The sequence below is a fragment of the Hyperoodon ampullatus genome (genome assembly GCF_949752795.1).
Source record: "Hyperoodon ampullatus genome assembly, chromosome: 11".
Taxonomy (NCBI): domain Eukaryota; kingdom Metazoa; phylum Chordata; class Mammalia; order Artiodactyla; family Ziphiidae; genus Hyperoodon; species Hyperoodon ampullatus.
The window spans coordinates 10,965,315-10,980,359 of NC_136924.1; the positions used below are offsets into that span (position 1 = coordinate 10,965,315).

Sequence of the window (15,045 nt, forward strand, 5' to 3'; positions counted from 1 at the left end):
ATGGTCTATGTTTACAAATAAATATAGCTTATGAGGACCTCTTAACTACAACTGTATATTTATGGGTACTAAAAATATATTTTTTTCTCCTCTTAATAGTATGGCAGCTATGGTAATTCAGGCATGCTGGCGTGGTTACACTGTGCGCAGACAGATTCATTTCTCTATAAAGCTACATCCTGCTGCAATAGGACCCCTGACATCCCAGTCAAATTCCTGCATTGAAAACCAAATTATTTTAAAGAAAGAAGAAATAAAAAATACTGTGAACATCCAAGAACAGAGGGAGAAGGCTGCTATTCTTATTCAGGTTACTTTTAATCTTTGGGTGAAATAATTAATCATGAGAAATGTATTAGTTATCTTTCACTGGGTTATTCTGTATAACAGGCAATCCCTGCATCTTAGCCATTTACAAATACATGGATTTATTTCTTATTCACATGACATGTAGGCTGCTGGTTAGCTGCAGGTTGGCTTTGCTTCTGCTGAGTATCTAGGCTTAAGGAGTAGTCTATAATTTGTAAATACTGTTCTTATGAACTGAGGGTCAAGCTGAACCACACAATCATATTAAAACTTCTGCTCAGATGTGGCATTTGCCACATATGCTAACATTTGATTAGTCAAAGCAGGTCTCTCTTGGCCTAATCTATAGCTATTTCTAGACGCATGTTTAAAAATCTACTAAAATAATTGTTAAAATCCTTCAAATATCCATTTAACATAAAAATTCAGAACCTCACCAAGATCAGATTTCAAAATGAAGTTCAATCTGATCACATTTATCCTTTTATTTATTCACTCATCAAATAATTTTTGGAACGTACTGTTTGTCAAGCACTATTTCAGGTTCAGGAAATTTAAGTAGGAACAAACCATGCAAGACCTCTTCCCTCATGGAGTTTATGTCCTGGTGGGATAAATAAATACATAAAATAAAGTCTGGAAATTCATGGTACTACACCTGAATTGAATGACAGTAACTAAAAAAAAAAAAAATGTAGTGTTTCCCTTTATTCATTCATTTAGTAACTATTACTTGGCACAAAATTTTACTAGCTTACATTCTGTTGGGATGTGCAGATAAATAAGGTAAGTATGTTAGATTGTGGTAAGTACTAAGGGGAAAAATAAATCAGGAAAAGTGGGATAGGAGTATCTAAGGAAAATTAATCATTTTAGACAGGATGGATGTGGAAGACCAGGAAAGGTGACATTTCAGCAGGAGATAAGCCATTGGGTATCTCGGGGAAGAATATTCCAGGCAGAGGAATATCAGATTCAAAGGCACTGATTTAGGAGCATACCCACAGTGTTTATAGAGAAGTAAGAAACAGTGTGACTGAAGAGGAGTGAAGGGGAGAAGAGTGGACTTATAAATCCTAAATCATTCTAAAAACTTTGGCTTTTACTCTGAATCACATGAGAAGATATTACAGGAATCTGAGCAAAGGACTCACATGACCAAGTTTCCTTTATGTTATGATTATACTATAGGAAGGCAATAGTAGAAGCAGCAAAATTGGGACGCTATTGCAGTAATCCAAAGTGTAATTATGGTAGTATGGACCAGAGTATTGCAGAAGAAGTGGTAAGAAAATCACATTCCTGAATATATGTTGATTTATCTTGAGGGTATACGTATATACTTTGAAGGTAGACCTGATGATATTAGTACATGGAGATGTGGTCTTTGAAAGACAGAGAGGAGTCAGGGATGCCTATAAAGTATTGGCATAAGCAACTGGAAAAATACCCTTAAAATTAAGTTTATGGGTTTTTTTTTATTAAAGCCATAGTTTTTCAAGAGAATTATCTTTGCTATGGTTCTAATGAATATATTTAGTATTTCAGTTGACTTAATTTGTCTGGACTGTATTCCTAAGGGCAATGCATAGACAAAGCTGTTACTGATGCCTGAATGGGTTGGGAGTGGAGGGAGGACAATGGATTCAAGGAAACTCTGAGGAAAATAAAGGAACCTCAGTTACTGTCTCAAAATACTGTTCTGCTGCGTGAGGAATGAAAATGTCATGCAGTCCAAACTTCCTCCTGTCATGAGTGGATGAGCAATACAGTTTTCAACATTGATGGTAAACAGATATTAAACTTTTGCTTCATTCTATTCAATAAAGAGGAGTTCATTACTTTATGAAATAGTCTAGTTCAGTGACATATATCTTTTGAATGTCCTTTTGTTAAGTTTGTCTCTGTAACAAATGTAAGCATAATTCAGCCTTTCTTTGCAACATAGAACAAGTCTCTTCTGAGGTATGTCATGGTATTATACTTAGAATCATTGAAGTCAACTCAACTTCATTTTCTCTTCTCCTGAGTACAATCTAGTTTCTTAAACTATTCATCTTAGAAATATGACTTCTAGACTGTCTAACCATCCTGGAGGGCAGAGCATGATATGGTAGAAAGAACCCAGGCTTTAGAAGGAGCAAAATGAAGATTTCATGAAGGATGTGGTAGAGACTGCTCTCTGCTCACCAAAACCCACATTCTCCTCTTCTTCCTAGCATACTGCCAGCCTAGATATTCCAGCTTTCCTTGCACTTTTTAGTATGGCCCTTTTTTCTGAGTAAATGAAAAATATGTGCACCACTTCATGTCTGGCCCATAAAACCTCCCACAAACATTCTTTCATATTCTTTTCCCTTTCTGGTTGGCTGAAGTGAAGACAGCCTTTAGGGCATCCTTGGATGCTGTCTCTTGGGATTGCAGAGTTGCAAATCCTGGATATCTGAATCACTTTATGTTAAACTGCCGTCAGTTGTCTTGTTTTCACTCTCAATGCTTGTTATGTGATCATGAAATAAATTAGTTTTGAATTATTGTACATTTCTGGATATTTTTATAGCGCTTAGCTTACCCTAACTAATATAAAGGATATAAGATATAGCTTGAGAAATAGATAGGGCTCAATGTAAATATGTAAGAGAATGGAATCCCAGGTAAAAAAGATAGTAGGAGTAAAAGAACATAGGATTTCATATTACTGGAATAATAAGTTATATTGCAGCTAGACTACTGTAAGGACTAGAATATTAAGAGAATATAGGAGAAACATGGGCAAAGATGTGTGAACAATTTTAGCAAGAAACAAGTGTGTGGTATGGGTATGTTCTGGGATTGGGAGTTGATGGTAGTTAGAGAAGAAAAGATGTCGGGTATGTCTAATATAGGTAGACTCTGACCAGGGAATTGATTTGAATGTGTGAGAAAGAGGAATTAATCATAGATGGATGGCTGGGAGAAAAATTGAAACCTTGACATGAATAAATAACTTAGAAGAAGAATCTGAACATTACTTATTAAACATTTATATTAACTTTATTTCCGATAAACTGAACAGAGGTGGCTGGGACTTTAATTCCTGACCCTACACAGATTCATGAGGGAGGTATCTATACATGTCACACCAGAAAAATATACACTGTGTATTACAGTTTAGAGCTTTGTAGAAGTCGTATCCCTGATAAGGTAGGCTGGATCCATTGTGAGCCATGATGAGTCAGTCCTTTTGCTCTTGTCATTGAAGGTCTGTATTAAAGAATTCCCTTTATACTCTCTTTTCCCTAGGTCTGCACCTAATTTTGATATCTTATAATTACACTGGTGTAAAAAAAAGGGGGGCGGTGGAGGAGGGATAACTGAGGAAGAGATGACCTAACAAAAAAAGAATCAAGGGAAGGAAAGCATGTTTCCCTAATGCTTAGAACCTTGTTAGGACAGGGTTGGGGAAGAAAGGATATGAAGGGTACCTCCCTAACAGGAATAAGCCACAGGCCCATTTGTCATGTTAGAGAGAAAGGATTTTGAAAGGTAGCAAGGAACAAAGGGAGCATAAATACTGGATAAAGGAATCAAAAAAGAGGAGTTAAAAAAATTCCAAAATGAAGGGTGCTATTGACTGAATGTTTACATTCTCCACAACATTCATATGTTGAAACTTAATCCCCAATGTGATGATATTTGGAGGCAGGGCCTTTTGGAGGTGAATATGTCATGATGGTGGAGCCCCCATGAATGGGATTAGTGCCCTTATAGAAGAGACCCCTGAGAGCTCTCTAGTTCCTTCTACCATGTGAGTACACAGTGAGAAGACAGCCATCTATGAACCAGGAACCTTGCTCTCACCAGACACTAAATCTGTCAATGACTTGGTCTTAGACTCCTTAGCCTCCTCCAGAACTGGGAGAAATAAACGTTTGTTGTTTAAGCCACCAAGTCTATGGTATTTTTGTTACTGCAGCCCAAACAAACTAAGACAAAATGGGGAAAAGAAAAATAGTTTGTTTTCTTCTGAGATAGCTAGCTTGCATATGCCACTCACCCACAGTACATGACACACCCAGGTCTATAATAACAACCCAGCTACATGAGACTAATAAAGCGGGCAAGAGCTATTATGGTACTCTTTGATGGTACTCTCCATAATGGGTAAGTTAAAAAGAGGAAGGCCACTTTCTCAGACAATACTTTTAATCATGTTCCTCATCACACAAAGATGTCCTCTCTCTGTTTCTACCATTTAATACTGTTCAAGTTCTTGATTCATATTGACATCATTTCTCCTCAGAAAGAGTTTTGAACTCTCTTGAGAAGTTATTTATTCATAGCAAGTTACAAAATAATGGAATACTATTTCTATACTGAAATTCATTTTTAGAGATAAAAAATGGTTAAAATTTAGTTATAGTTTTTGAACTTTATGTGATGTTTAATATCACACTATTTTCTTATTTGATAAAATAAGTAAATAGAATTGTTAAAAACAAAGGGACAAGGAAATTGGGAAAATAATATTTAACATATGCCTAGTATGTGACAAACATGTGTTCATCACTGTATATAAATGTATATACATTTATCCTACTTCCTTCCCTGCCTTTGAGTCTATGCCAAAGGCAAGGGATGGTGGCTGACTCCCTTGCTATAGTCTGTTTTTCCTCATTTGTGCAGCCCTTGATTGTTTCCACTATGTATGTGCATGTGTGCACACACACACGTACACAAACACACACACACATGCCCAGTTAGAAGTGGGGCATCTTATGTGATTGGTTTGGGAAGCATATTTGCCTATCTCTGGTTGGTCCAATTGGTCCTGAGTTAGAAGAAGTAGGGACAAAAAATAGAGGAGCTAGCAGTCATTGACCAAGTCTTAACCATTCTTGGCTAATTGTTGCAGAGGTTGTGGTTTGGCTTTCTAGGCTGATTGACAGATTGCGTGTGACTTCTATTGTCATATATGTTCTCACCATTATATGCTTGTATATTTCTCTTCTCAATATATATATTTTTCAGAATAACAATACCAGTATTATTGCTTGCAGTATGGTTACTAAAACATATTTAAGGTAACTTTTGTAGTTAAATTTATCTTTTGATTGTATTTCACTAGGAATATAGTCAAATAAATCTATTTTAAAGTCACTTTAAATACCTTCTGTGTGGTTATGCCCGTAGCACAAAATATGTTTTTACATTTTGGGGGGAGTTTCTTTTACTTCATATTTATTTGTTTTACAATTTTATTAAGCATGTGCACAGTTCCAAAATCAAATCTAAGCAAGGTATATATTCAGAGACATCTGGCTTCTACTGTTTTCTATCTCTATAGGTAATAATTTTTAAAATTAATTTTATGCTTTATGCTTTCACTTCATAAATATTAGCAACCACATAGATTTAAATATATAAGTTTATATAATGTATAATTGTTTATTATATATTTTATATGGATTTTCATAGATAAATTGAGGCATGCAATACACATTTCTACCTGTGTTTTACACTTACTATATATCCTGGAGCTTACTCCCTAGCAGTGAATACAGATACTAATTTTTTAAAAACTCCAGTGTTCTTGAAGTTATAGTTAGGAAAGCTCCAAGATTCCTCCAAGATTATTGAGGAATCTGAATGTTTTTAATTCTATTATTATGTGCTTGGTTTATTTAAAGATGAAATTAATTAGTTGTTATGGACCAGGATACTAAGTCTCTAATATGGCCATTTATATATGTTGAAGTTTTCCTAGATGAGTGTTAGTTTATTTTATACATAATCATTTGAAAATTAGCAAAATTGGTTTTCCTCTGTGTCTCTTTCTACTTAATTTAGAATGGGTCCCGGAGGAATTGTCAGATAATTGATTGGTTGACCTACATGTGCAGTTGAGGGAGTTTTAAAGATTCTTTTCTGCTTACCACAAGGAAAATCTCCTGAGATTCAGAGCTTTAGACACAAACAGTCATTTAATTTATCTTCCAGTTTTAAATGTCACATAAAGTTCAAAAAACAGATTATTGAGCCGTTAAACTAAGGTCTAAGATGTTTTATCTTCCTAATGGGATAACACAGAGAATCTGGTTTGGAGTTTGATCTATAACCTTGTATAACATGCTTTAAATTTTTGTTTAGGCAGTTTGGAAGGGCTTTCTTTTGCGAAAGAAACTGACAACAGCTCTAGAGGCTATTAAGAATGAAGAATCTGAAGAAGAATATGAAGAAATCGATTTAGAAGATTTTACATTTGATGAAGTAAGTGCCAACTACAACATATAGATATTGGTCTTAAAATATTTTAGTATACTATTTTGGAGCTAAACCTTTTTCTAAGGTTTTCATCATTTTAACACTGTGTTATAGATTTTTTTCAAGTTGCATTTGAAAAAGTATGCTTCTAATTTTTTAACATCTTCATTTATGATACAAGCTTGTACAGTGTGTAAATGTGGTCATGGAATATTTACAAGAATTCGTGTGTATTCTTCAACCAGATTTACACAATGTTTTATCAATTATTCTTCATTAAATATAACTGAGCTTATCTATGCCCTGTTCAACAAGTTTTAGTAGCTCATTGTTGCCTAGCAAAATGAGGACAGCCTCCTTAAATTGTTATTCAAGTATTCAGCAATAAGACAGCAAACTCTACAGACATATTTACCACTTCCCACCTGTGGCGTCCACATGCTCTAACCACATTGAGCACCTTCTTACTGTACCTTTTACGTCCTTAGTCTTGCTTATTCTGTTTCCTCTTCTCTAGACAGTTAAACCCACATAACTACCACTCAGATTAAGGTAGAGGACATATGACTATCCCCAGAAGACTTCTCGTGCCTTCATAGTATTCATACCTCCATCATCATAGATTAGTTTTGCCTATTTCTGAACTTCCAAATAAGTGAAATCATCCAATATGTACTCTTTTTTCACATAATATTATGTCTGTGAGATATACCTATGTGGTTGACTGTAGCTGTATATATACCATTCTTTTGGTGGATTATTTGTTACTGAGTTATTTCTAGTGTTGCCTATTATGACTAAAGATGCTATGAACATTCTTTTTTTAAAAAATAAATTTATTAATCTATTTTTGGCTGCGTTGGGTCTTCGTTGCTGTGCACAGGTTTTCTCTGGTTGCGTCAAGTGGGGGCTTCTCTTTGCTGTGGTGTGTGGGCTTCTCACTGCGGTGGCTTCTCATCTCAGAGCATGGGCTCTAGGTGTGCGGGCTTCAGTAGTTGCAGCACGCAGGCTCAGGTAGTTGTGGCTCATCGGCTCTAGAGCACAGGCTCAGTCATTGTGGTGCAAGGGCTTAGTTGCTCTGAGGCATGTGGGATTTTCCCAGACCAGGGCTTGAACCCGTGTCCCCTGCATTGGCAGGCGGATTCTTAACCACTGCGCCAGCTATGAACATTCTTGTACATGCTTTTTGATGTGCATGTTCACATTTCTTTTGGGAGCTGAATTTCTGAGTCATAACATTTACCTATATTTAGTAGCTAGTGCCTAACAGTATTCCAAAGCAATTGTTTCAATTTACAGTCCTATCATCAGAATATTAGAGTTTCAGAGGAGATTTATCCTCACCAACACTTTGTATTTTCATGTCTTTTTTCCCCCTCAATCCAGTAGGTTTGTAGTGGTATCTAGTTGTTTTAATTTCCATTTCTCTCATAACTAATAATGTTGAATACGTTTTCATATGCTTCCTGGCCATTTGGATATCTACTTTTATGACATGATCAAGTGTTTGTGCTTCCTTTTAAAATTTAATTTTATTTATTTTTTATACAGCAGGTTCTTATTAGTCATCAATTTTATACACATCAGGGTATACATGTCAATCCCAACCGCCCAATTCATCACACCACAATGCCCGCCGGCCCACCCCCCACGCCACTTTCCCCCCTCAGTGTCCATACGTTTGTTCTCTGAATCTGTGTCTCAAATTCTGCCCTGAAAACTGGTTCATCTGTACCATTTTTCTATGTTCCACATATATGCGTTAATATACGATACTTATTTTTCTCTTTCTGACTTATTTCACTCTGTATGACAGTCTCTAGATCCATCCGTGTCTCTACAAATGACTCAATTTCATTCCTTTTTATGGCTGAGTAACACTCCATCATATATATGTACCACATCTTCTTTAGCCACTCATCTGTCGATAGGCATTTAGGTTGTTTCAATGTCCTGGCTATTGTAAATAGTGCTGCAATGAACATAGGGGTGCATGTGTCTTTTTGAATTACGGTTTTCTCTGGGTATATGCCAAGTAGTGGGATTGTTGGGTCATATAGTAATTCTATTTTTAGCTTTTTAAGGAACCTCCATACTGTTCTCCATAGTGGCTGTATCAGTTTACATTCCCACCAACAGTGCAAGAGGGTTGCCTTTTCTTCAAACCCTCTCCAGCATTTCTTCTTTGTAGATTTTTTGATGATCCCCATTCGAACAGGTGTGAGGTGATTCCTTATAGTAGTTTTGATTTGCATTTCTCTAATAATTAGTGATGTTGAGCATCTTTTCATGTGCTTCTTGGCCATCTGTATGTCTTCTTTGGAGAAATGTCTACTTAGGTCTTCTGCCCATTTTTGGATTGGGTTGTTTGTTTCTTTAATATTGAGCTGCATGAGCTGCTTATACATTTTGGAGATTAATCTTTGTCCATTGATTCATTTGCAAATATTTTCTCCCATTCTGAGAGTTGTCTTTTGGTCTTGTTTATGGTTTACTTTGCTGTGCAAAAGCTTTTAAGTTTCATTAGGTCCCATTTGTTTATTTTTATTTCCATTAATCTAGGATGTAGATCAAAAAAGATCTTGCTGTGATTTATGTAAAAGAGTGTTCTTCCTAGGTTTTCCTCTAAGAATTTTATAGTGTCCGGTCTTACATTTAAGTCTCTAATCAATGTTGAGTTTATTTTTGTGTATGGTATTAGGGAGTGTTCTAATTTCATTCTTTTACATGTAGCTGTCCAGTCTCCCAGCATCACTAATTGAAGAGACTGTCTTTTCTCCATTGTATATCCTTGTCTCCTTTGTCATAGATTAGTTGACCATAGGTGCATGGGTTTATCTCTGGGCTTTCTATCTTGTTCCAATGATCTATGTTTCTGTTTTTGTGCCAGTACCATATTGTCTCGATTACTGTAGCTTTGTAGTATAGTCTGAAGTTAGGGAGTCTGATTCCTCCTGCTCCATTTTTTTTTTTCCCTCAAGACTGCTTTGGCTATTCAGGGTCTTTTGTGTCTCCAAACCAATTTAAGATTTTTTGTTCTACTTCCGTAAAAAATGCCATTGGTAATTTGATAGGGATTGCATTGAATCTTTAGATTGCTTTGGGTAGTATTCATTTTCACAACACTGATTCTTCCAATCCAAGAACAATGTATATCTCTCCATCTGTTGGTATCATCTTTAATTTCTTTCATCAGTGTTTTATAGTTTTCTACATACAGGTCTTTTGTCTCCCTAGGTAGGTTTATTCCTAGGTATTTTATTCTTTTTGTTGCAATGGTAAATGGGAGTGTTTCCTTAATTTCTCTTTAAGATTTTTCATCATTAGTGTGTAAGAATGCAAGGGATTTCTATGCATTAATTTTGTATCCTGAAACTTTACCAAATTCACTGTTAAGCTCTAGTAGTTTTCTGGTGGCATCTTTAGGATTCTCTATGTATAGTATCATGTCATCTCCAAACAATGACAGTTTTACTTCTTCTTTTCCAATTTGTATTCCTTTTATTTCTTTTTCTTCTCTGATTGCCATGGCTAGGACTTCCAAAATTATGTTGAATAATAGTGGTGAGAGTGGACGTCCTTGTCTTGTTCCTGATCTTAGAGGAAATGCTTTCAGTTTTTCCACCCTTGAGAATGATGTTTGCTGTGGGTTTGTCATATATGGCCTTTATTATGTTGAGGTAGGTTACCTCTATGCCCACTTTCTGGAGAGTTTTTATCATAAATCGGTGTTGAATTTTGTCAAAAGCTTTTTCTGCATCTATTGAGATGATCATATGGTTTTTATTCTTCAATTTGTTAATATGGTGTATCACGTTGATTGATTTGTATATATTGAAGAATCCTTGCATGCCTGGGATAAATCCCACTTGATCATGGTGTATGATCCTTTTAATGTGTTGTTGGATTCTGTTTGCTAGTATTTTGTTGAGGATTTTTTCATCTATATTCATCAGTGATATTGGTATGTAATTTTCTTTTTCGTAGTATCTTTGTCTGGTGTTGGTATCATGGTGATGGTGGCCTCATAGAGTGAATTTGGAAGTGTTCCTTCCTCTGCAATATTTCTGGAAGAGTTTGAGAAGAATGGGTGTTAGCTCTTCTCTAAATGTTTGATAGAATTCACCTGTGAAGCAATCTGGTCCTGGACTTTTGTTTGTTGGAAGATTTTTCATCACAGTTTCAATTTCATTACTTGTGATTGGTCTGTTCATATTTTCTATTTCTTCCTGGTTCAGTCTTGAAAGGTTATACCTTTCTAAGACTTTGTCCATTTCTTCCAGGTTGTCCATTTTATTGGCATAGAGTTGCTTGTAGTAGTCTCATAGGATGCTTTGTATTTCTGTGGTGTCTGTTGTAACTTCTCCTTTTTCATTTCTAATTTTGATTTGAGTCCTTTCCCTCTTTTTCTTGATGAGTCTGGCTAATGGTTTATCAATTTTGTTTATCTTCTCAAAGAACCAGCTTTTAGTTTTATTGATCTTTACTATTGTTTTCTTTGTTTCTATTTCATTTATTTATGCTCTGATCTTTATGATTTCTTTCCTTCTGCTAACTTTGGGTTTTGTTTTTTCTTCTTTCACTAGTTCCTTTAGGTGTAAGGTTAAATTGTTTTGAGATTTTTCTTGTTTCTTGAGGTAGGCTTGTATAGCTATAAACTTCCCTCTTAGGACTGCTTTTTCTGCATCCCATAGGTTTTGGATCATCGTGTTTTCATTTTCATTTGTCTCTAGGTATGTTTTGATTTCCTCTTTTATTTCTTCAGTGATCTCTTGGTTATTGAGTAACGTATTGTTTATCCTGCTTGTGTTTCTGTTTTTTATGTTTTTTTCCCTGTAATTGATTTCTAATCTCATAGCATTGTGGTCAGAAAAGATGCTTGATATGATTTCAATTTTCTTAAATTTACTGAAGCTTGATATGTGACCGAAGATGTGATCTATCCTGGAGAATGTTCCATGTGCCCTTGAGAAGAAAGTGTAATCTGCTGTTTTTGGATGGAATATTTATAAATATCAATTAAACCTATCTGGACTATTGTGTCATTTAAAGCTTCTGTTTGCTTACTTATTTTCATTTAGGATGATCCGTACATTGGTGTAAGTGAGGTGTTAAAGTCCCCCACTATTATTGTGTTACTGTTGATTTCCTCTTTTAGCAGTTGCCTTATGTATTGAAGTGCTCCTATGTTGGGTGCATATATATTTATAATCGTTATATCTTCATCTTGGATTGATCCTTTGATCATTATTTAGTGTCCTTCCTTGTCTCTTGTAACATTCTTTATTTTAAAGTCTATTTTATCTGATATTAGTATTGCTACTCCAGCTTTCTTTTGATTTCCATATGCATGCAGTATCTTTTTCCATCCCCTCACTTTCAGTCTGTATGTGTCCCTAGATCTGAAGTGGGTCTCTTGTAGACAGCATATATATGGGTCTTATTTTTGTATCCATTCAGCAAGTGTTTGTCTTTTGGTTGGAGTATTTAATCCACTCACGTTTAAGGTAATTATCGATATGTATGTTCCTATGACCATTGTCTTAATTGTTATGGGGGTTTTTTTGTAGGTCCTTTTCTTCTCCTGTTTTTCCCACTTAGAGAAATTCCTTTAACATTTGTTGTAGAGCTGGTTTGGTGGTGCTGAATTCTCTTAGCTTTTGCTTGTCTGTAAAGCTCTTAATTTCTCCATCTAATCTGAATGAGATCCTTGCTGGGTAGAGTAATCTTTGTTGTAGGTTCCTCCCTTTCATCACTTTAAGTATATCATGCCACTCCCTTCTGGCTTGTAGAGTTTCTGCTGAGAAATCAGCTGTTAACCTTATGGGAGTTCCATTGTATGTTATTTGTCGTTTTTCCTTTGGTGCTTTTAATAATTTTTCTTTGCCTTTAATTTTTCCAATTTGATTACTGTGTGTCTCAGTGTGTTTCTCCTTGGGTTTATCCTGTATGGCACTCGCTGTGTTTCCTGAACTTGGGTGGCTCTTTCCTTTCCCATGTTAGGGAAGTTTTAGACTATAATCTCTTCAAATATTTTCTCTGGTCCTTTCTCTCTCTCTTCTCCTTCTGGGACCCCTATAATGCGAATGTTGTTTCATTTAATGTTGTCCCAGAGGTCTCTTAGGCTGTCTTCATTTCTTTTCATTCTTTTTTTCTTTATTCTGTTCCACAGCAGTGAATTCCACCATTCTGTCTTCCAGGTCACTTATCCTTTTTTCTGCCTCAGTTATTCTGCTGTTGATTTCTTCTAGTGTAGTTTTCATTTCAGTTATTGTATTGTTCATCTCTGTTTGTTTGTTCTTTAATTCTTGTAGGTCTTTGTTAAACATTTCTTGCATCTTCTTGATCTTTGCCTCCATTCTTTTTCCAAGGTTCTGGATCATCTTCACTATCATTATTCTGAATTATTTTTTGGAAGTTTGCCTGTCTCCACTTCATTTAGTTGTTTTTCTGGGATTTTATCTTGTTCCTTCATCTGGTACACAGCCCTCTGCCTTTTCATCTTGTCTATATTTCTGTGAATGTGTCTTTTTTCCACAGGTTGCAGGATTGTAGTTATTCTTGCTTATGCTATCTGCCCTCTGGTGGATGAGGCTATCTAAGAGGCTTGTGTAAGTTTCCTGATGGGAGGGACTGGTCTTTTGTGCATATTTATGTTGTGTTGTACATCTCTTTTCTTATTGGCTTGTAGGAGTGCTCTATATAATCTAAATACCTGTCTGTTTTCCCGTGCAAATACCTTCCCTAAATTCTGGGATTTCCTTTTTTTCTCTCTTTATGGTTTAGTTTGATGAACAGAATATTTTTGTTTTAAATTAAAAACAAAAGTTTTTAGTTGTGACATATAAGATATCTTTGCTTACTCAGGTCATTAACATATTCTAGAAACTTTATTATCTTAACTTTCAGCATTTAAGTCTGTGGTGCATCTGGAATTAAATTTTCCCTGCAGTGTGAATAAGGGGTCAATTTCCCCTCCAAACATGGACATTGGTTATTTTGTTGACCCACAACCATTTGTTGTTTAGACCATACTTTTCACAATGGATTACAGTGGAGGCTTTTATTTAAATTCAGGAAACTCTGTGCATGGGTTCTCTTAATTTTTCTCATCATTCTGTTGTTTATTCTTATATCACTACTTCAATTTCTGTATAATTTATAAAAAATTTTGTTATCTAGTCTAATAAGAGCTCCAACTTTGTTCTTCTTCAAGAAAGAACTGCTATTGCTACTGTTGATCCATTTCATTAATGTACAAATTTTAGAACCATCCTGTAAATTTGCACAACAAATGTTAGTATTTTCTCTAAGATTGTAAGAAATCTGTAAATCAGTTTGAGAGAACTGATATTTTTAGAATATTACATTTTTAAATTCATGAACATAGAATATCTGATCATTTATTTAAGCCACTTAAAATCTCTGCCCATAAGAGCAGAGATTTTTTTTTCTTGTGCCTCTTATTTATTTTTCTTGCTTTATTGTCCTGACTACTACCTTCAGTTAAATGTTAAATAATGGTGATTTTAGCAGGCATCTTTTGCTAGCTCCTGGTCTCAGGGTGAAAGCTTTCCATCCTGAAGTCAGATGTTTAATACATGTTTCTTGTAGAAACTCTATATTTGATTGAGTTACCTTCCTTAGTATCTTCTTACCTTTCCAAAAGTTTAACATGATGATGATGTTGATGATTCTATATATGATTTGGATTTTATCCAATACTTTTTATACCTATAACATTGATTTTTAAAATTTAAACCTTGTATTCCTAGAATAAACCAACTTAACTATAATACATTATCTTTTTATATATCTCTGAATTTGATCTACTAATATTTTGTTTAGGATTTTTTCCATTTATATTCTAGAAGAAGCTGTGCCCATAAATTTTCTTTCTTTTAAAACTCTTCAGATTTTGTTATCAAGGTTGTGTTGACCTTATATTTGATTAGGAAGTGTTTCCTAAGTTTCTATTTTCTGGAAGAGTTTGATGTAAGATTGATGTTATTTGTTTCTTAAAAATTTGTCTTAGCACATAATCTATTTGGGATAATATTCCATGTGTACTTGAAAGGAATGTGCATTTTTCAGGTGTTATGGTTACTAAAATCTCAGTTACTTCAAGCTTGTTAATTGTGTTTAAAAGAATCCTTATTTTTAGTGATTTGGGGAGGTTTCTATCAGTTATTGACAGAGAATGCTAAAATCTCTTCTTAAGATTGTGGGTTTCTCTAAATCAGTTTTTAGTTCTGTCAAATTTGGCCTCATACTTTGAGGATATTTTATTAGGGTACACATGTTTAGAATAGTTAAGTCATTGTATTATTGACCCTTTTACAATGATAAAATTTCACTCTTTAACTCTAATTTCCCTCTTTAACTAATTGCCTTATTTTCCATTCCCTCTGATATCTTCATATTTACAGCAACTTTCTTTTGACTGGTAATTTTATAATACATGTTTTCCTAACCATTCCCATTAAACATCTC

At 34.9% G+C, this 15,045-nt stretch overlaps 1 protein-coding gene across 1 annotated transcript in view; it reads left to right on the forward strand.

Moving 5' to 3' along the window:
• Positions 1-15,045, forward strand: part of LRRIQ1 (leucine rich repeats and IQ motif containing 1) — a gene marked incomplete at its 3' end in the record, with an annotated part of 287,926 nt that overhangs the window by 193,495 nt on the left and 79,386 nt on the right. The window contains exons 21-22 of the mRNA XM_079714084.1: positions 100-310; positions 6,439-6,558. Of these exons, the coding sequence (XP_079570210.1) occupies positions 100-310; positions 6,439-6,558 (331 nt within the window). The remainder of the gene's footprint in view (positions 1-99; positions 311-6,438; positions 6,559-15,045) is intronic.